This window comes from Triturus cristatus, chromosome 8, assembly GCF_964204655.1.
Source record: "Triturus cristatus chromosome 8, aTriCri1.1, whole genome shotgun sequence".
Classification (NCBI taxonomy): Eukaryota; Metazoa; Chordata; class Amphibia; order Caudata; family Salamandridae; genus Triturus; species Triturus cristatus.
The window spans coordinates 1,554,020,322-1,554,047,438 of record NC_140591.1 but is presented as its reverse complement, the minus strand read 5'-3'; the positions used below and the strand labels follow the sequence as shown (position 1 = coordinate 1,554,047,438).

Genomic DNA, 27,117 nt, shown 5'->3' with positions numbered 1-27,117 from the left:
TTGCTTTCAAAATAAAATGTTCACAAGAAAACACAAAAACATTTCACTAAACTACAGTAAAGTTTTAGGTGCCATTTCTTTGCACCATCATTTAGTAAAATATGTTGATGTATTCTAGTATTTCCCAAACATATTCATAACAGAAAATCAGTGTAACTAGTTTTAATAAGATTATGGAAAACAAAAATAAACAAGCATTGGTAAAGCCAGAAGGTCTGAAATTGTTGGTCAGCCATTTGGTTTTGCCAATGTGTGTATTGTTTTAGGATGGTTTTTGGAAAACCTTATTGGTTTGGTAGCTGCCGGGTCCTCACCATTATAACAAACATTGACAAAAGCAAATATTGATTTGGTCTCAAAAAACACACATTGGCACTGAACAAAATTACTGTGTGTCGATATGCTCCTTGTGAAAGAACAGAATGCTGCCACTCACAGTGAAGCTAGCCGATAAACAGAGAGAGATAGAATTTTAATAAACACAAAAGGTCATGGTTAATGCCAGACCTGATTAGGGGCCTATTAATAAATAAAGTCTCAAAAGTGCATCCATATCCTTGCATTAAGTGCAGATATACAGCTTTCGTGAATTCACATGACTTTACAGAAGTAGGCTAAGAAATAGTAGTCCTATAAAATATTTGTGAACTGCATTTTAGCATGAGCAAATATGCAGTTGTAGATTTGCTCATGCGAAAATCTGAGTGTGTGCAAGTTCACTTTCCCACCAACCACTTTTTTCTTAACCCTGGAAGAAGTTTTATGTCTGCCATTGTCAGGAGTACATTTCCAACCTTTCTCAGTATCGGAAAAAATTAGAGAAGAGTTGGTGAAAACCATTAAACACATGCAAGTTGGTAGGTTTGCACAGACTAAGAAGGGCACTCCAACCCTGGAACTGTTGTTTAACATTACCTTCAGCCCCAGTTTGTAGATCTGCTGAAACGTGGCAACATAAGGCAATTGCTAGTATTCAAACCCTACTATGGAAGAAGCACTGGCATAATCAGCGAGGCTATATCAGAGCTCTTATATAATGAGATTGCTGCCATATTTTGTTGCCAAATTACATGGCACAAAGGGACAAGTGGATTTTGTTACAGGACAAGTAGATTTATAAAGCAACCTGCCCCATGGACAAGTACATATTTTATTAAATTCCACACCCCTGCAGTTGGACCCAAAATTATCCAGAACAGCTGCAGCATTGTCTCCCTGAAGTCTTCTACCTGCTGTGGAGTCGAAAACATCCCAAACAATTGGGGTGCATAGACCCCAGCTTGGAGACAGGATCGGAGGAGTTGGACGACAGGATCGGAGGAGATGGACGACAGGATCGGAGGAGATGGACGACAGGATCGGAGGAGATGGACGACAGGATCGGAGGAGTGTCAGGGGGTCACACTGGAGGAAGATCGAGCTGGAGACGATAATGACTATTCGTTTCCACCTCGGCCGCAGGACGAGAGCGGGCCCTTTAATCCGGACTGGACTTCCCTGGGGGAGGAGCCTGTAAGAACTACGTCAGCGACAACCCTCCAATCACGGGACGTATTTGCCTGTAAAGAGACCCCAGAAGACCAACAAGTCGCGAAAGCCGGTGGAGGAAGCAGAAGCGGAGAGAGAGAGGAAGAGCAAGAGCAACGAGGCGGTGGAGACGGCGAGAAAACGAGCGGAGGGATCGGAGAAGACGAGGTCGAGGATCCGAAACAGCCAGGAGGCCAACGTAACCGCGACTCGCTCCGCCACGTTGCCGGAGGAGCGTGGCTGGGAAAGGTACGGGACCGAGTCCTGAGTTTTGCTTTTTCACGGGGAGGGACGGGGTAGGATTGAGTTGGGGAGGTCACAGAGGGGTGTGCGTGTGGGGGACACAGAGTACGTTCTTCCACCCTGTTCCCTGCACCTTCACCTGCGAGACTTCTATTCTTTCTTTTGTTGTGAGAATTCTACGTGGTGGCAGCCCCGGTGACCCTTCACTCCCCTTACCCTGCCTCAAAGCCATTCAAAGCTCCTTCATCTCACCTTTGTGTGTTTCCGTGTTCTTTTTGTTTCCCTCGGTCTATCTCCCTGGAGAGTCGGACGAGCACCTAACTCCGTGGAAAGCGTCCCAAGGGAAGGCGAGCCAAGAAGGAAGACGTGATCACATCCTTTACCTGGTGTCTTGTACCGTGGAACAATAAAGAAACAATAACCCCATAACCCAGACTGTCGTGCCTCCTTTACCCTAGAGGGTGTCCCTTGTGACAAGGAGATGGACGACAGGATCGGAGGAGATGGACGACAGGATCGGAGTTGGATGACAGGATAGGAGTTGGATGACAGGATAGGAGTTGGATGACAGGATAGGAGTTGGATGACAGGATAGGAGTTGGACGACTGATTCAAAGTCAGGCCATTGGTGTGACCGCTCTGCAACGTTTCCCTGGAGCAGGACAAGCAAGGAGAGGACTTCAGCCTAGACTAATTGTGTGCTTGGACTGAGTCTTTCCGCTTTGTGTTGGACTAAGCGCAGGATGGTGGTGTGGACCTGGACTTTTAGACGGAGTGGGCCTGAGACTTCACGGCCCGAAGGTCTTGGGATGCATTACAGAGCATGTCAGGTGTCAGGAGGGTCGGTATCAGACATTATCTTCCTGCAGGTATGATATGGCATGAAGCATGTTTCTCAGGGAGTTAGGGGGTGCATAAACCATAGAACACTGTTGAGAAAACATTTTGAACTCTGATTCAGGATCACAACACCTGATCTGCATCAAAGAGCATGGAAAAAAGAAAGTGACATTAGCATGCAGGCTCTACACCGTCACTTCAGGAGGTGGGACAAGGCCAATGTGGTGTTGGATGGCACCACCTACTGGCACATTGGAGCAATTGCTGAAAAACTTCACAGAGTTAAGGCCTGGGGGTATTCTAAAGGAGAAGAATCTGCAGTTGGAAGTATCCATCAGAAACATAATTTTCTCAATTTAATGTTTTTTGTTTGTGCCTGAAAAATTCAAGAGTAGGTTAGAAAGAAGAGAAATGACATCAGAAAGTAACTTGGATCTGGAAATGTGGTTTTCAGCCTGCTGAGGAAAGAAAGCGACAAGAACAGAACATGTTGTGTTTACCTTTCCTGCAGGTCATGTAAGCTCTGCTCAGCTCGCTGGAGTCCCTCTAGGTCCTTCATCATCTTGCCCATGTGCTCCTTGGAATATCGATTCTGGATGTACGCAAACCAGCAGCCGCCCACGCCGATGACAATGGACACCACCAGCATGAAATCCTTTAAGTGGTTGTGGCGGGTCACTGCAAGACAGACAAGCAGATATTTAGCATTAACCAACAAAGTACAACACAAGCAGAAAACAAAACAATGTTTCTTGTGCAAATCAGTGCTTAATTTGAGCTGGTGGTTTCCGATGCTCAGCACCAGCACTTAATTGTCGGCACCGGTACTTATGAAAGTCTACCACATGGTGGCGCTGTCTGTGTAGTTTTGAAAGGAGCACAACAACAGTTGTTTAATAATTATTTATACATTAAAAATGACTAATACCAGCCGCCCAAACCTTTCTTATAGCTGTGGGCGGACTGGAATAGTCCAAATTGTCACTCTTGTAAAAGTGTCATGTTAAGTAGTTATTGCCAGCAGGGGCAATGAGCGGTGCAAGCTATAGTGGCCTCCTGACAAGGGCCCTGGCACTTTTGTTTTTAAAACAAATTAAACACTGGCAATAATAGACTGGTAGAGGACTACGTATTATTATTTGGAAATTTGTATTGCGCACAGCTACTCCGAGGGGTTTACAGGTGCATCATAGAGATTTAGTGGAATAACCAAGTCTTCAAATTTTTTGCGAATGGCAAATAATGATTGCAGTTTCTAAGATCGGCACACAGAGAATTCCACAGTTTTGAACCAAGGTAGACAAAAGAGCGGTCCTTCATGCAGGTTAAACAGAACCTCGGCACAGAAAACAAAACATGATTTGAGGATCTCAAAGATCGAATAGGCTAATAAGGAACTACCAGTTGCTGACTATATCGAGGAGCAAGGCCATATCTGGCCTTGAACATATAATACAGTGCCTTAAACTCAATACGTTTAGAGATCTTGAGCCAGTGCAGTTCCTGAAACGGACAGGAGACTGAAGCACATTTCGGTAATCGAAAGTGCAGCCTGCAGCCTAGCAGCAGCATTTTCTAAAATCAGCAAGCAGTGGATTGAAGTCTGGTCAGCACCCAGGTACAGCACATTGCCATAATCCAATCTGGTTAGAACTAGAGCCTGAATTACAGTCCTGTGACCTGCTTGGGGAATTAACCAAATAATTGTTTTCAGCCATTTAAGGACTGAACAACAGGCGGCAGTAACCTTAGTGAACTCGAACGTAGAGGACTATTTTCATCGACGTCACCACAAACCAGAGAAACCCTCTGCTCTGATGTGTTCTCTAGTGAGGGCACGTGTCGAGTATGAAAAGACAACACAGACACTTGGTGCTGGTTTGATCTCCGTGCACAGAAAGTCAGAGTATTATGGAGAAGGTACAGGGTGGCCGGCTTCTGTTCTGGCTTGAACGATCAGTGGAAATGCTAATGGTGGACATGCTGGTTTTAGGGGCTCCCAGAGTCATAAGAATAGGGTCTCACAGTAGGAGTCAAGCCAGAGGCTGCAATGAAAAGGCCTTCACCTGACTTAGGGGGATGGGCTTTTCACAAGAAAATCTGTGCTTGTGTCTGGAAGGTTGAACATCAAAGCCCACAGAATGTCTTGAAGAATGAGACGTTCCGGGGGACAAAGCCCTCACTTCATCATGAGAGTGTCAGAGCTCATTTAATGCCCAATACTGCCCATGGATGACACTTGAAGAGAGCCTGGACTTGCTCCCAGGATGACTGCATTCCACAAGTACCTGAGCTCCTATAATAATGTCAATTTGCTGCGCTGCTTAGGCTGGCTGTGATGTCGCTACTGTCACGGTGCCGGCTCACTAGAATGGATCCATCATCAGGAGCAGTTGCATCTCAGGTGAACTGGTATCAGCAACAGTCCTGCTGATGCAGAGCCGAGGGACAGGGCGTCCTTTGGTGAATTGAGAGGTATTTCGGTATTCTCTCTGGAATGAATACAGTACATGCTCCAAGTGATGTCCTGCCACTTGAGATGTGGGGAAGACTTTATACAGAGTATGTATGAGTATTCCAGTTCTATTAGCTAGTGGCCCCTGAGGAGTGACCTTCATAAATCTTATTTTGAGTGATCCAAGATAGTCTGCAAATTATTGGCTTCTTTTATTTTATTAATTATCGACTTTAACAAGGGGGGCCCACTGTCGGTGCATAGTTCTTTGGTCAGGTCATGTGTGGAGAGGTCTTTCTCTAGCTTGAGAACAATCCATTCTGGATAGGTGCTGGACACCACTCTACGTCAGGATACACTGAAAAGTCATTGAGAACCAATGTCTCCCATCACACAGCAGCCAGCACGGGCTCGGATTCAGGGACACAGGGATGTGCTCAGTGATGGTGGATCAGGTGGTTTGCCCCTTAGCACATGATATGATTTCTGATCAGGACCTCTACCATATCGTCTAGTGGTGTAAACCAGGGATCATCTGCCTAGCTTTGGTATTCACCACAGGATTATGAAGGACGTCAGACAGATGGAGAACTCAGTCAGAGAGGGAAGATGGAAAGATAAAGCGACTGCCCCTCAAGTGTATTCCATCTAGAGTCACTGTTGTTTCATTCTGGATATGGAACAGGAACGTCAGAATCTGGCAGGCATGCGTGGCGTGATCGGATATGGATATCTGCTTTCTACAAGCCTTGGAGGACTGACTAGATTGGGAGTTAGAGGGACTCGCCAGCTGTGGCGCTTTTTAGGATATGAGGTAAGGGCATTGGTAGCAACCTCTCTACCGCCGAGTGGATGTATTCCACCGTCTGTCGGTGCTCTTAGTTTCTGGTCTGGAAACAGGCCATGGGTGTCGAGATAGGTAGTGCTGTATTTAGGGATCCGTTGAATCTAAGGCCAACATATTTCAGCAGTTTGGTGAAAGAACTGAGAATCTGGATGAATTGGCCACATAAAGTAACTATAACCAGCAGTTCCATACTTCACGTAAAGACGGCGGAGCATCATGGATACCTCGCAGCTGTCAGGTGCCACTCCTACCCTCAACAAACTGTAGTCAAAGCGGTCTATTCGGGGGTCTGAGGAATTCACACTTCTCATTCAGATTGAGGGCACAGTCCTGGAGGAATCAGAGTACAGCTTGTAGATGGATTCCCTCTACGGTTTTTGGCATTCTTTGCTGGCTTTGATGACCCACCTAAGCCCAGAGATGAGATGAACCAGTTCTAGAAACCTTGGTGAGCCCTGGAAACGTCAACATTCAGTCTCTTGTAACTTCAATGCCTAAGAGGAATCAAGAGGCAGTGATGTACATCTACCAAGGGTAAAGGACTGACTGATGATACCTTTCAGGTTACAATTTTCAAGAACCTGTAGGCTCAACTGACCTCTGAGTCAACTGTAGATGTTAGAAGGCATTCACACTTGATGGGGGTGTTTGTAAGATGCATGGCCACTTTGATGTGGACTTCATCTGGTGCATCGGTGTTGGGAAGAGCCACTTGGAGGGTCCTTCAACCTGGTGTTTCGGTGTCAAGTCAGTTTTGCTTTCACTTCAAGAAGCAGGTGGAATAACGGAGTGCTTCAGGCTGCAGATTGTGATTAATGTGCAGTCACACTATTTTGTCCTTCAGGTATCCTATGACCTTGAAAAGTGCTGCACAGGCATCGAAAATGTTAGTCAACTCTAAGGTGCTGACACGGAGTAAGAGTTGAACGAGAGTGAACTACTCTGCACTGAAGCAACACATTACGGTAGCACATTTAGACTTGGTGGCAAACACATTGGTACAAAGTATGTGATCTTTGTGAGCAATGAATGCTTCACAGACCAGTCAGGTTGCAGTGCTCCCATATGTGAAGATGAAAACTTTGGTTGGATGAAGGATAGGTTGTGGTTTTAGTAAGATATACTGTGATATTTAAAAACACTGACTGAAGCCCCTGTGTCTATAATGGTGGTTACGGGCCATCCACAAAGTTTTACCTGATGTTTCACTGATTACTCCAACAGGCTTCGCACATGCCGATTACATGCACCAAGTGTACAGCACTTTAACTCACCACGTTGCTATGATCCCAGTCTTCCAACTCTGGAAGCAACGGAGTGAGAGACAGCTTTGACCTTCTGAGTCAGACAGTGTCTGTGACTAGGATGCCTATTGGTGCTGTTCGAACAGACTTGATTAGCGATTGCAGAGTGAGGATAGGTGCCACCCCAGAAGAAACAGATAGACATCTTAGATGGAGAGAGCAGTCAACAGAGTGGTTGGTTCGGAGATGTGTTTCACAGGTTCAGTCTTATAGCAGGACCCTTCTGTGGGATTTCAAGGTGCATGAATGTGGTATTTGAGAGTTCGAGTGAGCAGCCAAATGAAGTAACATCCCTGGTTCTCTGGGAATGACAAATCCTGGCAAACACACATGCTTGGATGGGTTGTGTGTAAACCTGTTTGGCCTCATCATGTAGCAGGCACATCCTTGCCAGATCTTTGAGGCATGCATGAACATTGTTGCCTGGGTTGGTCATTGCTGCAAAAGTCGAGGGGTGGGGGGAGCGGTACAGGAAAGAGACTGAGGTGTTGTATGAGTAGGGTGGATCAACTTGTGGTAAGGTACATGATAACTTGATTGCTGTTACCCCGCCTCCAGTGATAGCAGGAGAAACCTACATCTCAAGGCATTCTACCCACAAGCACCATTTCACAGTTTGCGAAGATGAGGTGCCCCACTTTCAAATGGACCAACAGCAGGAATATTAAAGACAGTTTTAGGGCAGAGCTTGGTGGACAGATGCAATGGTAGGAGAGGTGCAAGAGGAGGTATGGTTATGGCAGCAATGAGCCGCATTACTGTTGAACGGGTGCCAGACTCAATCTTACACACACGGTGCCCACCATGCCCGACATTGCTCCCTAGCCTATTCCTATATCTGATCTATTGAGTTGTGTAATGCTGTTTTTCTACTTTGGTCACGAGCATCGGCCTGTGCCAAAGTCGCACAAAAAAAGCAGCAGAACATGTTACCTCCCAGTTCAGAGAGATCGACAATCTAGGCCGTGCGGCAGAGGGTCTGGGAGTTAAGGTTAAGTGACACCAGTGATTGGAAAGGACTAGCAGAGAACAGGGGTCTCCATAGGCGGACTTTTACGAGGAGAAAGACCTCAATGATGATGGGCGAGGCACAAGTGATTCAGGAAGGTGACCATGTGTTGTCACTAGGGTTTTGTTCTCGAATGCAGACCCGTGTTGCAGCAAGAAAGCAAAACACAAAGAAGCATGGCGCTATATTGACTTCCCTGCTTCAAGTGTCCGGCACATGGGGCACATTCTTAGAAACCAAAAACACTACCACCTCTAGGGCAGCGGTACAAAACCTTCTAACTTCTGTGGACCCTCATAGAATCACTATTAGCTGAGGACTCCAGCCTAATTAATTTGAACCTCACCAAAAATACAAAAACAAGTATACAAACAAATACACAAATTATTAAATATTTCCTTTAATTCACAAACTAAAAACATAGAAAGTGAAACTTTAATGAAAAGCTTGGATCTTTTCAAAATGTGCTTGTATTTCCAAAATTCAAAGCATTATGCTTGACTAGCATTTCATTATCTTTTTTGCTCTGAATGCATTCTCACTTTTAGTTGGCACATAATAGTGCTTAAATTTAGACAACAATAGTCCATACTACGTTTACTGTGCTTGCACTGCTCCCACCAATCAAGCCAAGTACACCAACTTAATTTTTAGCATTCAGTTTCAAATGTCTTCACATTTACAGTGGTTAAAATTTTTCAATTTAGTTTTTATGTGTATATACTTTGCTAATCTGCTAATATTGTTTAATTTTATAAACCGTTATAGTCCTCCTGAGAAGGCGTCACAAGACTCCAGGGTACCGTGGACCACATGTGAAGAACCGCTGTTCTAGGGTGTTCCACCTGAAGTGTAGCACATGGGCAACACAGCGCAATGGCACATTCTGTACTGCTGAAGGCATCTCCCTTCTATACAGCATGAACCGAAACATTCCAGGAACTGGAGAGCACTTCCTGCGGTTGTGGTTAGGGGGTGGTAGGGCTGAGCTTGAACTGTTACTACGCACCCACATCTGACAAACGCTTCCTTGAATAGCTAACTGATATTTTTTGGTAGCTTTTCAGCAAAACAAAAAAAAAGCGTTACAGCTTGCAGTTGTTAAGTACTGTTTTGTAATACTGTATAAAGTTTGATCAGACTAAACAAAGTAAAAGTGTTTTCATCATCTGAAAACACAACTTATGGCGTCCCTGCACAATATACATTTCACTTTTCAATTTTTTTTTAACGCACACAAAGTATCAAATACAACTGAGGCCAAGCTGCATTAAATTCCTGGTTCCAGCAAGAGCACATGATGCATGCCACAACATGTTCTGTGTATGAGACAAAAAAAATCAGAGGCAATTAACAATTAATACCAGAATAAACACACGCGCCAATAAACACAATGGAGGTCGAGCCACAGAAGTTGTCAGTATAAAAAAATTCATAGCAGGGTGTGAGTGCTGCAAAGCAAGTCTCATGGCACCATGACCAAACATTGACTCAGACCCCCCGTCCCAGTTCGAACTTCAGGGATCAACACAGCTAGAGGGAAGCAGAGAATCTGGCAGTTAGTGCAGAATACTTGTGGGAAAGTTTGTTGCATCTATGAATGCATTACTTCATCGCAAATCTATGCGAAAGAGATAACATGCCCTCTTATTAGCTGATGAATCAAGCATATCTTGAGTACAAAACTAAACTAGGGTTTAAAACGGAGTGCCACATGAAAACTGTGTGGCAGCTCCTTTTCACTTAACCCTTTAACACGGCCATGAGACCAAACAGACTTGAGGTGTCGCTCAAAACCCTTGCCCTCAAGAGCTGGACGTCTGTGTACCAAAATAAAAATCTCAACATGCTTTCACTGAGCATGGGAGGCGGCTGTACCCCTGTCAACCTGAACAAAAACACAGCACGCCCCACAAAGCCTACACAAGATGAAGTGACTAGAGGACACGCCTTAAGAAAAGATACACCCAACATCCGGAACAAAACCACGTCACACACCCTAGAATGTCTTGCCCATCTGACAAACCTTGTATAAAAGACTAAGAGATGAATGAATGTCTATAAACCAAAACAAAATACAATTACAACAGCTCCAGAGCTTTCGCTCTACACACCTAGAGGGGCTGTACGTCTCTTCACTTAAAACACCGCATACACCGTTCAAGGATTCCCCAACCTGCCCAGCCTTGTGTGCAAACGCCTTGAGGAGATGCACGACTCGCAATCCAAACAAAATCACGTCATCCACCCTAGAATGACTTTCCAGTCTGACAAGCCCCAAGTACACACCCGAAGGAGCGGTGAGTCTGTCAACAAAGCAGAGCGCGCCAGCCTTCCACGTGCACATCTGTAGGAAAGAGGGTTCTAAAACCATGACTTACATTGCAGCGTCCTTCGAGAAAAGCATCATGTTGTCATGGTCAGGCCCATCAGAGGGGGTCGTTTGGCACATTCTGACCTCACAGCACAAAGCACATCAGACACAGCCCTTAAAACGTGTGAGTCATGTTCCCCAGAGAAGCACTGCACTGCCCAACTCTAGGGAGTTTCTTCTCCAAGCTGGGGATCCATGGAAGATCTCGAACAACAACTCCTGTTCTATTTGTCCTCCAAGAGTCAAAGTACAGAGGATCCACTCCACGGTGAAAAGCGCGGTTGTTGGGTAAGATCTGCACCCGTGTGGCATGACGTCTCACAGGAGAGCATGGTCTCAACCCTAAATGCCTGCAGAGAAACTTCCATGGCCACTGGCACCTAGATCAAGGGAGCATTTGTTCCCTGCACACTGTGCTTGATAGTAGGGTCTAACTGTAGTACGGTGGAGGGAGTTAGAGATGGAGGGGCATGACAGCAGTGTGAAGAGGAGTGTTTGCACTGTGTTGTAGTCTCATTCTATAGTTCTTTGGCACATATACGTCGCAACTCACTGGGACTGCTGTGTATCCTGTAAGATGGCCGCCTTGCACACCGCTGGCCCACCACGCCCGCCTTATCTCCGTCTACTGCCACAAAAATGTTCTGTATGCCTTTTTAACTGTAAATGTCTGCTCTGATTGTACAGAGCTCACCGATTGGCTGGAGCTCACTATGTAAGAAAAGACACTAAACAAATAACAAGTGTGTAAATGGAGGCCAGTTCTGAGCTGACAGCAATATTTTGCATAAACTAATTTTGCCTTGCAGACCTAAATGGCCATGTTAATAAAACAGCGCATCTATGATTCCATGCGATAGGTGTTAAAACTCATAGCTATATCATAATACACAAAAAGTGAAGCATAATTTGCATTTCATTGCATGAGATTTCATATACGTTTGCTTTTAATTGCTGGGTAACTTTTTTGTGCCCTAAAAAATGTCGAGCTGGAAAACTCGGCAACAGACTGGACACCATACAGTAAAATATCTCTAGTAAGGATACTGGTGTCCAGTTCCTTCAAAGTCGCTTCCAAAATTTAATATAAAAATCTTTATTAACATTCCTTGGGTTCACCGTTCCTCATTCGCTTTTGTTTTTGTTGGCAGGCTGGTTTCTACGGGAGAAGATGAACATGAGGGCAAGGCAAATATTGGAACAGAGCTACCATAATAGACCCGAGACTCGAAATGCACAGGGATTTGAACAGTAATCCACTAAAATCCCTCCTAGCCTTGAACTAGAGACTGCACCAGCTCTGGACTCATTGATATGCACTCCCTTCCCTGACATCATGGATCGCCATCTATTGCCTATTGTACTGTTTCTGAGAAATTCCAATAAATAAAAATTGTAAAAAAAATGCCCTAAAATCCATTGATATCAAGAGGATTAAATCATTAATCTTGTGTTAAATGAAGAAACAAAATCGAAGGATCAACAAAGACTGATGAACCCAAGGAATGCATATCGAGATTTTTTGATTAAAGTTTGATAATAAACTTCATAAAACTGGACTCAAGTGTACTTATTCGAAATATTACATTACCTTGGTGCCCAGACTGTTTCCGAGCTTCCAGTGCCACATCTGTCGAGAAAGGTCACCGGTCACAGAAACTCATCTGGAGGCACACTACAAAATGCTTTATAATTTGCAACCAAAATAACAAGCATTGAAAATGCAATAGGTCTCGCCCTCGTGTAAGTTAAAGCAATTCTGTAATTAGGTGGCTTTTTAGCTTTGGTTTTATTAATGTTTTTCAAACTTTCATGTACATAACATGCATATATGTATATGTATGCATTTATATTTGTATTTATATCGATATGCAGATGTATATATATGTTTATATTCAAAAAAGTCTTCCTCCATCAAAGTAGACCAGGGGGTATGGGGGGTAAAAAGGATCATTTATTTAAAAGGGTTTGCATAACGCGTCTATATATGTATGTATGTATGTATATATATATATACACATACATATACTACCTACTGGCGGTCGCCAGTAGGTATAGTTAGGACCTATTTTCCATAGGAAATCCGCAACATTCTATTCCCAATAAGTCTGGCGCCGGTTGATGAATCCTCGTGAAATTTTCCAAACTTTTGGCCAGCTCCGCTCTGCTCCTACCCTGAAAAGTTTCGTGGTGATTCGTCAAGCGGGGGCCGAGAAAAAAGGGGGTCCCAAAACGGGTTTTCCCCATGCAATTTCCCATAGGATCTGTTGTCGCAGCTACAGCCCGAACCGCTGAACGGAATGACACCAAATTTGGCAAAGAGGTAGTCCTCAGTTCAGACTCGTGCCTTTTTCATAAATGGTGCGAATCCGTTCAGTAGTTCCTGAGAAAATTAGAGTTAAAAGTACATAAATATCTATGGCCGCGGAGGATCCGCGGACCGTACACGCACCGTACGCGCACCCTCCCTGAACCGAGCGCGCACCCTCCCGATCGCGCACTGAATGCTAATTGGCTGTCGAGTGTCTCTCTACATTCGAAACCAGGAACTGTTGGCGGCCATGTTCTGCCTCGGTAGAAGCGAGGCTGAAGAAGCATGGGGAATAAGTGTGTAAAACATATAAAGGGGGCAGAGTGGAAATACTCTGACCCTCTAGAGGTGCTTAGGGGTCCCAGAAGGACCCCCTGGGGCCCCCTTTTTTTAAATAAAAAAAAAAACTGCGAAATGCGCGCACAGTGCGCGCATCCTATCGCATTGGGTACGCGGATCCACGGATTTTTTTTAAAAAAAGACAAGAAATCATTGGTTGTATGACTACTTTGTACACTGAAAGGTAGGGCGTATATTTCTGTTTTTTAAAGGTAGGATTCTTATTGGTTAACAAAAACAGATTGTAAGGAACATTATATATGATTAGCTGATATGTTGAAAAGTGAAGCACACTTCCTCTCTTGTGTAGGAACATTGTGTGCTGAACTTCTGACCTGTGTGCTTAGTGCAGTGTTCTATGACCGGTTTCTATGGTAACAAGCAGAAGGCAGATTGGAGGAAGGGTTGAAATGTCTTTCAGTTGGAAAGGGTTGAAATGTTTAACCAATAGAAATGTGTGTTTGCTTTTGAGTTTATGTGTGAAGGATTGTGATTTGATGTTTACATGTATATGTGTGGAAAATGAAAGGGAAACTTTTCCATTTTTTGTTTTTGCTGAGAGGTGCACAGTGCAGAGATTCTATAAAAGAAAATATGGTGAGTGACCGATATACTTCTTAATCTACAAAAGAACTTGAAGGATGAGTTATTTAATTGTGAAGGGATGTATGTAGACTATTTTGATTTTAATCAGACTAATGTATTTCTCCTGCTAAAGTGTAGGGAGTACTTTTTTTCTCTACAATCTTATTGACAGTGTGTGTGAATGTAGAAACCATTCTGTGATAAGCATTTGTGTTTTTCATGTGTTTGCAGACAGATAACTGTGCTGTTTTTATATTTTGGTAGAATTAGAATCCAGTCACTGTTTATGAATTTGTGAAATTAGTTATGTTTCTATACTAAAATGTAGTACTACTTCTAGATGAAGAAATGTGTTTTGGTATAGTGCAAGGGATTGTGTTGTTTGTCTAGAATCACACAGTGAGTCTGTGTGCATTTGGGAACCACTGTGAGAGAAGCATTTGGTAACATCGTGTATTTGCTGACAGATAACTGTTTTAACCTGTCATGTTGTGAAGTTTTAGTAGCATTAGAAGACAGTTATGGCTTATGATTTGATTAAATTAGTCAGGCTTTGACAGAAAAGTGCAGTCCTGAAATATGTAGAGTGTGTGCAGTTCCCTTACCACTTGCACTGTAGTGAATGAGTTTTGGTAAACTCCTAGGGATGGTGGTGCTTGTCTAGAATCACACTGAGTCTGTGTGCATTTGAGAACCACTGTGAGAGAAGCGTTTAGTAACATTGTGTATTTGCTGACAGACAACTGTTTTAAAACATGTCATGTTGTCAAGTTTTAGTAGCATTAGAAGCAAGTCTTTGCTTATGCGTTGATTAAATGAGTCAGGCTTTGACACAAAAGTGCACTTTTGAAATATGCACATTGTGTGCAGTTCCCTTACCACTTCCATAGTAGTAAATACGTTTTGGTAAACTCCTAGAGATAGTGGTTGTTGTCTAGAATCACACTGAGTCTGTGCGCATTTGGGAACCAATGTGAGAGTAGCATTTGGTAACATCGTGTATTTGCTGACAGATAACTTTTTTAAAACCTGTCATGTTGTGAAGTTTTAGTAGCATTAGAATCCAGTCTTTGCTTATGCGTTGATTAAATGAGTCATGCTTTGACACTGATGTGCTGTACTTAAATATGTAGATTGTGTTCAGTTCCATAAACTCTTCTAGACTAGTGAATGAGTTTTGGTAAACTCCTAGGATAGTGTTGATTGTCTAAAATCACACTGAGTCTGTGTGCATTTGGGTAAGGATTGTGAGAGAAGCATTTGGTAACCGTGTATTTGCTGACAGATAACTGTTTTAAAACCGGTCATGTTGTCAAGTTTTAGTAGCATTAGAAGGCAGTCTTTGCTTATGCTTTGATTAAATGAGTCAGGCTTTGACACAAAACTGCACTTTTGAAATATGCACATTGTGTGCAGTTCCCTTACCACTTCCACAGTAGTGAATGATTTTTGGTAAACTCCTAGGTATAGTGGTTGTTGTCTAGAATCACACTGAGTCTGTGTGCATTTGGGAACCACTGTGAGAGAAGCATTTGGTAACATCGTGTATTTTTTAGCAAATAACTCTTTTAAAACCTGTCATGTTGTCAAGTTTTAGTAGCATTAGAAGCTAGTCTTTGCTTATGCATTGATAAAATGAGTCAGGGTTTGACACTAAGGTGCAGTACCATGTACTATTCTGTTCACTGTGGCAGAACTGAAAATTTAAACGTTTTACCTAAGCACTGTCCTAGAAGAGGTCTGATTATTTAGTCAGTTTCTAAGTACCAAATAGATTGCTTCAAATGTCTAAGCAGTTTGCATGTAGTGTTCAAACATACTATACACTTGTCTTTTACACCTTCAATTCCCTAGTCAGTATCCATACACTTCCAGGAAACACCCTGTCACTCCCTTTGCAGTCCTCTAGTGACCCATTCAACACCACGTACTAATCCATTCACTGTGCCAAAACCCAAACACTTATAAATTCACCAAGACACTCTCTTTCCAGTACTCTAACGATTCAGTCACTGCCTAAGTATTCATGCACTGAGCCAGGCCTTAGCACATGGACTTCTTCAAACTCCTATCCACTATGCATGCAGTCCTCTAACCACCTACACACTTGTGTTTCACACCTTCAATTCCCCAGTCAGTATCCATACACTTCCAGGAAACACCCTGTCACTCCCCTTGCACTCCTCTAGTGACCTTATTAAGCATCATGTACTAATCCATTCACTGCGCCAAACCCTAATAAATTCACCCAGGCACTCTCCTTGCAGTACTCTAATCATTCAGTCAGTACCCAAGTACTCATCCAGTGACCCAGGCCTTAGTATATGGACTGCTTCAAACCCCTATCCACTATGCATGCAGTCTTCTAACCACCTAGACACTTGTCTTTCACACTTTCAATTTCCTAGTCAGTATCCATACAGTCCAGCAAACATCTTGTCACTGCATTTGCACTCTTCTAGTGACTCATTCAGTACCAAGTACTAATCCATTCCCTGTGCGAAAAGCCTAGCACTTATAAATTCACCTAGGCACTCTCCATGCTGTACTCTAATCATTCAGTTAGTACCCAAGTAGTGATGCAGTGAGCCAGGCCTTAGCACATGGACTGCATTAAATGCCTATGCAGTATGGATGCAGTCCTCTAATCACCTACACAGTTGTGTTTCACACCTTCAATTCCCTAGTTAGTATTCATACTCTTCTAGCAAACACCCTGTCACTCACCCAGTGTGTCATTATAGTACTGTAATCATTTAGTCAGTTAGCATGTAGAGTTTTAGTGAGGTAGGCTTTAGGGCATGAACTGCTTCAAAGTAGTATGCACTATGCATGTAGTGTTTTAACCATCATCACACTTGTGGTTCAGGGACATAGTTTCTTAGTCAGTATTTATATAAAATGTGTTTGTACAGTAATGGAATTGTATAATTTTGAAAGTTAATAATATACATTTATTTTTGATTCTTTTTTACAGATACAGAACAGGAGTGTTTCTCATCTGTTTGCACTCTTCTCGTGCAAGATTGTTTGGATTAAGGGTCCTTAGGTGTTTCATCATACTTGCTGTGCCGCACGAGTATTTTTTGTTAGGATCCCATCGTAACAGAACTCTTTTGAAAATCTTGTGCATGAGAAAGGTGGTATTGGTCTTTGTTTGCCCCTCGAGAAAAGTAGAAAATTTCCACATCACCGATGAAAACGTTGTGGGCGTGGTGCATCCTCCAAAAATTCAACTTTAGATTTGGTGAATATTTTATAGTGAAATCATTTACAGTTTTTGTAAGTTAAAGTTAAAAAAGTTTGTTAGCTGTGTGCATTTTATATTTCTGTGATTTGTATTTTGAGAATGGCATATTGTTTTTTTTTAACAATCTTTGAGATTGTGTTTTTTTTGCCCGCTGTTAAGTGATGAGTACGATTGAAATCACTATTTTTAGTGAAATTTAATATATTCTGAGAACAGCAAAAAGGAAAAAAAATTACTTTGTGGAAATTATGCTGTGTTGTATAAAATGTATTACTACATGTTATATATTTTTTTCCTTTTCTTTCACAGATCCAAATTTTAAAATAAGCAATTTATATGAATTTATATTTGAATGAAAAACAGAAAAAAATGTATACCATTTTTTATTCCTATTACTGTGAAGGTAAGTTTAACTAAGTCTCAATATGCAGAATGAAGAGGCCTGCAAGAAGCTACAAAGTTGAAACACGTTTCTAAAAACACTCTGTTTATGTAGTTTTGAAATCTGACCATAATCAGATATCATGTGACCTGCAAAAAAAGAGATTTGAGGGGTACATAATATTTCACCTTTTTAGCTGTTGAAGGACCGCAATAATTTCAATTATTCTTCTTTGAACATCTTTGCAGACAAAACTCTGTGCTTACCTTCTATCATTCGCAAGGAAATTTAAAAACGGAAATATGTCACTTTTTGTAACATAGTTATTGTGCAAGTTACTCTTTTATATTTACAAAGAGAGGAAAAGGCACTCTGTGCACTTTTTATACTCCATGTAAATATAACCTCATCATGCACACCACTTTGTGTTGAAAGGGTGTTCTATAAGTGTTGTTGTGCATGATTGCACTTAATACTCATAGAACAAGACACATGTCTAGATTTATCAGAAATCATAAATCTCGATATGTGTGTGAATGCTGCACCATTCTAAAATTGGTGTAGAAAAGCACAGCAAGGAGAATTGTTTTAATTTCTCCACATTTTTATATCTTCAATGCATGCTGAAATGTTCAGCATACATTGAAGGAGATAAATGCATTTTCTCATTGTTTTTGTGCAGGAAGGTGTGTCTTCCTGCAGAAAAACAAACAGCACATGACACAGATATCCTTGCACTATGGTGCAAGGATGCCTGTGTCACCACATGGCTGCAGTTTAAGCAGCCGTGCAGAGAGAAGCATAGATTTGCAACATATTTATGTACATATGTTGCATCCCTGTGCTTCGGAAGTACTAAAGCACACTGTAGTTAAAGAGGTTACTGTGTAATGCCGCAGCACTTGCTCATAGTTCTGCACTTACACATTCACCATACGCTACTAATGCATTCATTCAGTCAATTACGTACTACACATACATTCATCTAAACTTTCACACACTAACAAAGAAATTTAGCTGTTTTTTTAAACCAGGAAAGTTAGTTCTTACAAGAACTTTTTTTTTTTCTTTATAATTTTTTTTGGGTTTTCTGAACATTTTAAAATTTTGGGGGGTTTTCTGCAAAAAAAACAAAACAAAAAACAAAACAGGAGAAACCAAACAATGAACTTCTTGGAACAATAAAAAAAACAAAAAACTAGCAAATGTGACTTTCTTGGCGGCGGCAGATCAGATCGATCGACTGCTCACCATAGCACAAAGTCGCATTGCACTTAGTGCAGAGCACTTTTAAAAATTGAAATGGAGGACGGATGTCCAAGGTTTGGGCTGATGGATGCACTCTTGATGTGCTCGGCTGCGATGAGGTGGATGGCGCAGGAGTGTTTCTCATCCGTCGGCACTCTTCTCGTGCAAGATTGTTTGGATGAAGGGTCCTCATGTGCTTCATCATACTTACCGTGCCGCAAGAGTATTTCTTGTTAGGATCCCCTCTCGATAGGACTCTTTTGCAAATCTTGCACGTGACCAAGGTGGCATTGGTCTTATTCTGCCCCTCGGGAAAAGTAAAAAATTTCCACACCACTGAAGAAAAACGTTTTTTGAGTGGTGCCTCCGGCAAAAATTCATCCTCAGAAGTATGAGGTGATGCAGGTGATGCCTGCTGCCCTGAAGCCATTTTTGGTTGAAAAAAGTTAGAGCTAAGTGTAAACTTAGTCTAAAAAATCTTCTTCTCTCCAAAGAGATGGTGCTCTAAAGAAGGTCAAAGAAGAATGATTGAAATGGGGTGGGGTCTTTCAATAGTTAGAAAAGGAAGTGTAATGAACCAATCAAATCTCTTTTTTTGGAGGTCACATGGGATCCGCGCACCGCGCTTACGCAGCACGCACCCAGCGCGCATCCGCGAAATTGAATTAAAAAGAAATATAGGATTAGATGTAAAAATATATTCGTTTTAAGACTAGTTTAGAGTTTGTCTTCAATTAATATTCACATGAAATACATATATATATATATATATATATATACACACATATATATATATATATATATATGTTTTTTTAAATGTTAAATATTTCGCGGGATCCGCGCACCTACCGCGTCAGACTTAGAAGACGCATCACGGAAGCGCGTAAACGTCGCGTTACGTACATCGAACGTGTCGCGTATAGGCTGGGAGTCGCGTACCGGGCGCATTGCGTTCGCGCACTAAACACGTGCCCAACTCGTACCATACGCGGATGCCACCGCGTAGGGATCGGGAACGGTGCGCTTAGGGTGCGCGGATCCAAAAACATTGAAAAATATATATAAAAAAAAGTTTTGCACATATAGTTAAAAAAATATTTTGAAAAATATAAAAAAATATGTTTGAAAAACCCATTAAGATCAAATAATATTTTTTAATTTTTAAAAGAATTGAAAAAATAAATTTAAAAAATGGTGATAAAAAAGTATTTTAAAAAAAAGATAATTAATGAAATTGACACACTGAATTTGAAAAATATAGAAATCCAATCAAAATCATTAAACATGATATCTTCAGAGATAAGTTACAGATAGGAATTAGCATTTAAAAAACCTTTGAAATTCACTGAAAAAACCATAGGTTTCATGCACGTTATAGTCAGGAATTGGCATTTAAAAAAACCTTTGAAATTCACTGAAAAAAACAAAGGTTTCAGGGGCATTAGTCAGGAATTGGCATTTAAAAAAACCTTTGAAATTCACTGAAAAAACCAAAGGTTTCAGGGGCATTATAGTTAGGAATTGGCATTTAAAAAACCTTAGATATTCACTGAAAAAAACATAGGTTTCAGGGGTGTTCTAGTTAGCTGGACATTTCCCTCGTACAAAACCCTAGAAATTCCCCTGTTATAGTTAGTTCAGTTAACTATAACTCGCGCCCCCGCAATGCACTGCTGATGACGTTACATATTACATCACTCATGACATGGTCAGTGACATCACTGATGACATCACTGATGACATCTCTGATGACATCTCAAATGACATCACAGAGAGTAGTCAGTAGAGAGAGAGTAGTAGAGTGGTAGAGAGTGAGTATTAGAGAGTGAATAGTAGTGTGAGTAGTGTAGAGTGAGTAGTAGAGAGTGAGTAGTAGAGAGTGAGTAGTAGAGAGTGAGTAGTAGTGTTAGTAGAGAGTGAGTAGTAGAGTGAGTAGTAGAGAGTGAGTAGGAGAGTGAGTAGTAGAGTGAGTAGTAGAGTGAGTAGTAGAGAGTGAGTAGAGTGTAGTAAAGAGTAGTAGAGAGTAGTAGAGTGAGTAGTAGAGAGTAGAGTGAGTAGTAGAGAGTAGAGTGAGTAGTAGAGAGTAGAGTGAGTAGTAGAGAGTGTAGTAGAGAGTAGAGTAGAGATTGAGTAGGAGAGAGCAGTAGAGAGCAGTAGAGTGAGTAGTAGAGAGTGAGTAGTAGAGTGAGTAGTAGAGTGAGTAGTAGAGAGTGAGTAGTAGAGAGTGAGTAGTAGAGAGTAGAAGAGAGAGTAGAAGAGAGAGTAGAAGAGAGTAGAAGAGATTAAGTAGTAGAGATTAAGTAGTAGAGAGTAGTAGAGAGTGAATAGTAGATAGTAGAGATTAAGTAGTAGAGAGAGTAGTAGAGAGTGAGTAGTAGAGAGAGAGTGGTAGAGAGAGAGTAGTAGAGAGTGAGTAGTAGCGAGTGAGTAGTAGAGAGTAGTAGAGAGAGTAGTTGAGAGAGTGTAGTAGAGTGAGTAGTACAGAGTAGAGAGTAGTAGCGAGTGAGTAGTAGAGAGTGAGTAGTACAGAGTAGAGAGTAGTAGGGAGAGAGAGTAGTAGAGAGTTAGTAGCAGAGAGTGAGTAGTACAGAGTAGTAGAGAGACAGTAGTACAGAGTAGAGAGTAGTAGAGAGAGTAGTAGAGAGAGAGTAGTAGAGAGAGTGTAATAGAGCAAGAGTAGTACAGAGTAGAGACTAGTAGAGAGAGAGTAGTAGAGAGTAGGAGAGTCTTCCTCCATCAAAGTAGACAAGGGGGCATGGCGGGGTTAAAAAGGATCATTTATTTAAAAGGGTTTGCATAACACGTCTATATATATGTATGTATGTATGTATGTATGTATATGTATATATATATATATATATATATATATATATATATATATATATATATATATATATATATATATATATATATATATACACATACATATATATAAATGCATATATATTATCTACTGGCAGTCGCCAGTAGATAGTTATAGTTAGGACCGTGTTTCCATAGGAAATCTGAAAATTCTATTTTGAATAACTTTGGCGCCGGTTGACGGATCCTCGCGAAATTTTCAAAACTAATGGGGCGCTCCGCTCAGCTCCTACCCTGGAAGTCTCGGGGTGATTCGTCAAGTGGGGGCTGAGAAAAAAGGGGGGTCCCAAAACGAGTTTTCCCCATGCATTTTCCCATAGGACATTTAGTCGAAGGTACAGCCCGAACAGCTGAACAGAATTACTTGAAATTTGGCAATGAGGTAGTCCTCAGGTCAGGGATGTGCCTTTTGCATATATGGTGTCAATCTGTTCAGTAGTTCCTGAGAAAATTGCAGTTAAAAGTACATAAATATCTATAGCCGCGCACCGTGCGCGCACGGTGCCGTGCGCGAGCGTAATTCTGATTGGTGGTTACATGTCAGTCAACATACGAATCGGTCGAAATCAGGAAGTGTTGTCCGCCATTTTGTGTGTGACAGTGAAAAAGAAAGGTGGAGAACGTGAAAAGGGGGCAGGGTACAGAGTTCCTGACCCCCTAGCTTTTGTCAGCGAGGTGCGCGCACGGCGGAAAAAAAATCATAAAAAAATAGAATTAAAAATCAAATTTAAGTGTTTAGATTTTAGGTGGCTCTAAAAAGAGCCGTTGTGTTAATTGAGGGACGGAGGAACAAAAAAATGGCAAAAATTATAGGGTGCCGCACGTGTGCTGCTGTATCTTGCTCTCTATTAGGGGAATGCTGGTGTCCTCATAAGAGAGAAGAGCATTGCACACATTGCACCGTATATGCACTCTCTTAAACAGAGGGTGTATATCCAGAGGAACAGAAGCAGGTGAAGCTGCCGCCGCAGATGAAGTGCTCGGCTGAGCTGCCGATGATGTGCTCGGCTGAGCTGCTGCGGATGTGCTCGGCTGAGCTGCTGGAGGGTTTTCTCTAGCAGCTCGAGCATAAGCCACAGGATGTACATCTCTAACGTGCCTGATCATAGTGAAGATACTAAAAGAGAATTTATTTTTAGGATCTCCTCTTGATAAGACACGATCACAAAGAGTGCAGGTGACTTTTGGAGCATTCACCTTCTTCTGCCCCTCTGGAAAAGTGAAAACTTGCCATATAAAAGAGTTTTTCTGTTTCCTCTGCCTCTGTGGCACAAGGGTCTCCTGCTCACTCCCAGAAGATGACTGCTGCTCTGCCATTCTCAAGTACTGGAGTACTGGAAAAGCTGCTCAGCTCCTTCTCCCAGGGAATCAGAAGTAATAATGAGGGGAGTGGGTGTGGTGTTGGAAGTTTCTGGAACTGAAACTACTATAAACCAATGAAAAGTGTTGTTTCTAAATCACATGACTTGTGATGTCATTTGAGAGGTCATCAGTGATGTCATGAGTGATGTCACTGACCATGTCATGAGTGAAGTAATATGTGACGTCATCAGCAGTGGATTGCGGGCGCCCGGGTTATAGTTAGCTGAACTAACTATAACGGGGGAATTTCATTGGTTTTTTACGAGTGATAAATTGATAAACTTTTATTGTTTCGTTAATTAAAACCGTAACAAACGATTAAAAAGAAAAATTGTCCTTTACAATAAAACGAGTAAAATTTTTCAAGGTATAATTTAAAAGGCAAAATTTCTAAGGATAACAAGAACTTTAACAATTGCACGTCAGTAAGGCAATCATTAATATAAAAAGCCTTTGTTTTAAATTTCATATTGCTTTCAAACGCTTTTCAAAGGCTATCAGGAACTTTATCAGCTTGCAGTTAATTATGGGGGATGTTGAGTCCAGAGCACCAATAATGGCAGACCTGCAGGTGCGTAGTCTCTTGGCCCTAAAAATGTTCTTTAAAAAGTACATACGCTCCTGGTTCAGAGTCTTACAGTGGCATACGATGTGAATTACATTTTCTTTTGTAGTGCCACATAGTCGACAGACATCTGAGTCTGGTCGTTTCCAGTCCGGTTTGTCTGCCAGAGTTGGTAATTTACCGAATCTCAGGGCCATCAGCCTCTTTTAGTGAAAACCGAATATGTTGTTTCTAAATAGGCAGCCGGGGTGAGTTTTTTAGAACTGTTAATCACAGACCAAGAATGGGAGCGGTCTGAAAAGATGGCTTTGTCTGTAATTAATGAGTGAAATTTGGCCCCCTTATTTAGTGCCTGTTTAAAAGAGATATATGGCAGGTTTTTGTCCCAAAGTTTGGCGGTGCATGTTTGCTCCAGTGCATAAATCAGATATTTATTAGCGGCTGAGTTTTGTTGGCTTTCTAATTCCTGCCACAAAAATCGGTTCATAGTGTTATTTGTGGAGTTAATTTTAATTCGATACCATACTCTGATGCTTGTGTAAAGTCGTCCCAGTGACTCATTCATTACGCCAAATTCTAGGCGCACCTGAGCAGGTGAAGCTGAGCTTGGTAGTTTTAAGACCTTCTTATAGATTTTTGTGATGAGGTTGTTTAAAATAACAGCGTCCTTGACGTGCATTGCTACACTAGCATACGCTAGGGTAGGAAGAACTTTGGTGGCCATCACTGTCAATAAGGGTGTAAACGAAGGACCTTCCAACTTTTTTGAAAGTATACTTAAAGCAAATATTAAAGCTCCTGCTCTTTGCGTCATGTATTTTTTTTGAGCGTTTAAGTTCAATTTGTCGTCGATGTAATATCCTAAATATTTGTAATTTGATACTCTTTCCAGGAGTTTTCCTTCAAGCTTGATATTAAGATGCGCAGAACGGCGGTTGGTTATTAACATTATTTTTGTCTTAGACAGATTGAGAGCTAGGTTGTTTGCCTCCAGGAATTCCGATGTTACTGCTAGTAGTCTAGACAGACCCACTTTGGTTAGGCTCAGAAGCACAATGTCATCGGCATAAGCAATATGAGTAAGTTGGAGGTTGGCAAGTTTCGGTGCATGAGCATTACAGTTGTTTAATTTGTCTGAGAGGTCAGAAATGAATAAATTAAATAGTTGTGGTGCCAGGACGCAACCCTGTTTTAATCTGATCGATGTATAGACTTTTCTTGATAGATGTGACCCTTCCCCTAGCTTGATTTGTGTCCAGGTCTCAGAGTAAAACAAGAGTAGGCCCCTAAGTATCCCCTCCGGTATGGCCCATCCTCTTAACTTCGCCCATAGTAGCTTGCGATCAACACTGTCCAATGCTGCCTGCAGGTCAATAAAGCAGAGGTTAAGGTCCTGTTTAGCGTGCTGGCATTTTTCTGCTATCATGGTTATTGACAGTATGTTTGACGTAGTTCCGATTCCAGCTCTGAATCCAGTCTGGTTAATTGGGATCATTACTTTGTCTTCTGCCCAATTTACCAGATCTTTTAGAAGGAGTGAAGCGAAGTATTTAGCTTCTATGTCCTGGAGTGTTATTAGACGATAATTTAGAGGATTAGCTCTGTCTCCTCCTTTATATATGGGCGTGATGATAGAGCCTTTCCAACTTTCAGGAATGCGATTACAGTTTTGAACATCTGTAAAAAGTTTTTCTAGCGGTGGACCCCAAAATTCTGGTGCTTGTTTAAAGGCAATTTGCGGGATACCATTCGGTCCCGGTGCCCCGTTACTTTTACCCTTTCTAATAATAGTGATTATCTCCTCGACTGAGTAGGCGCCAACTGTGGTCGCGGGGTGTACCGAATTCCTTGGGACCATTGTCGTTGGGTGGATACGGCGTTGATCTTTGCTATTGTTCGTATAGGGATCCCCCGAAACGCCCAAGTGCCTTCGTTGGGTTTTCTTTAAATTTTGACGACAAAAAAGTTGCCCATTCAGTTTCTTGGATGTTTGATGTTAATACATTTCGCGGTCTTATTAGCTGGTTTATAATTCTCCAAAATTTATTTGAATCCTGGAGCTTAGTGCTGGCCAACAAATTGATCCAGAATTCGTCATTGGTCTCCCTTTTATGCTCCCAAATCTTTTTTTTATATAACTTTCTTTGAGCAAGAAAAGTTTCCAAGTAGCTCCGGTCGTTAGTATTTAGTTGCAGGTTTTTTTGACTTCTTCGTAAAACCCTTCTTAGTTCTTGTAGCTCCAGCGGCAATTTCTTTCTTGGGTTCTTTCTCTTGGCCCCTGTTTTAAGTGGTTTCATTTTTGTCTGTAGTTTCTCTATAAATAGGAACCAGGCTTGAATTTTGTCCATTGTTGCACTTTCCAAATCTTTCAATATGACCTCTATTATTGCGATCCAATTCTCTTCGTTCAAGCTATTCCAGTATATACGCTTTAGGTTAAGTGTACCTAGTTGGCCCTGTAGGGAATAGGCAGGTTGAAGTGTTTCTGCAAAGAAGTTGAGTTTAAGATGTTGCATCCCGTGATCACTCATTGATGTATATTCTATGTAGAAGGTGAGTAATAGGGGGGATCAATTGAAGACTAACAATGGTAAAGTCCAGTATTGATTGGGTGTATGTCCCATAATAAGTTTTTTTCGGGGGTCTGTCTTCCTCTGTCCTGCCATTCAAAACTCGCATGCCTAGGTACTCCAGCTCCGTTACCAGATGTATGGCTAGTCTGTCCTTGAGACTCTTTATTGCTCCATTTAACTGCTGAGGGACATTCCAGTGCGTGTTCTCTTCAGTTAGTATCTCGTCTTCCTCTGGAGTGTATATCAGATTGGAATTGAAATCTCCTGTTAATATAATGTTCCAAGTTGGCTCTGTACTTCGTAAATTTAGTATTTCCTTACATAGCATATCATTTGTTGTCTTTTTTGCTTGGTGATTTGGTTGAATGTAGTAATTGATCAAAATTGTCGTTTTGTGGCCGCATACATTTTGGCCGGATAATTTTACAAGCTGGATGCTTGGATCTGGAGATTTAAGTTGTTCTGAATTGATTTTTAGGGCAGTAGACACGTAAACTGAAAGACCTCCAATTGCTCGGCCAAAGGTTTTGCCTTTTTTCGCAGGTACCGTGTAGTGAATAAATCCGGCCAGTGCGATGTCTTCCTGGAGCCAGGTCTCTTGCAGTGCAATTATGTCGGCGTTGTCCCATTCATCCGGAGCAAGACCGTCCTCCAGCAATCTTTTTGCTCCGGCTATATTCCATGAGATTATGTGTATGTTGTTATTTACTACTTTATTTATATCTGAACCGTTCAGTCAATTCTTCTGATTATTCAGCATACCGGGAAGCCATTTCTAATCGTCAGATGGCGCTACCGAGTCCCCCATTCTATCGGTATCAGGTACTACGCCTATGGTATCTGCCTCACTTCTGCCTTTGGCGTTGTATAGAATAGAATAAACTGTTTTTTTCGGTGCAAGGTCCGCCATGCTCCTTGTAAATTGGCAGCTCTTTGTCTTTAGGGGAAGCGGATATCTTGGAGTGATTGGCTGCAATAGTTGGATACCCCACGATTGGAATATATCCGATTTCCCTAGTATTAATTGCACTATCGAGGCGG

The 27,117-nt window shown here is 41.8% G+C and overlaps 1 protein-coding gene across 6 annotated transcripts in view; it reads right to left on the bottom strand.

The window, feature by feature from the left end:
• Positions 1–27,117, bottom strand: part of STIM1 (stromal interaction molecule 1) — a 458,800-nt gene that overhangs the window by 110,744 nt on the left and 320,939 nt on the right. For all 6 annotated transcript variants that reach the window (XM_085623469.1, XM_085623472.1, XM_085623467.1 and 3 more), the window contains one exon: positions 3,111–3,288. In XM_085623469.1, coding sequence (XP_085479595.1) covers positions 3,111–3,288 — 178 coding nt within the window. The remainder of the gene's footprint in view (positions 1–3,110; positions 3,289–27,117) is intronic.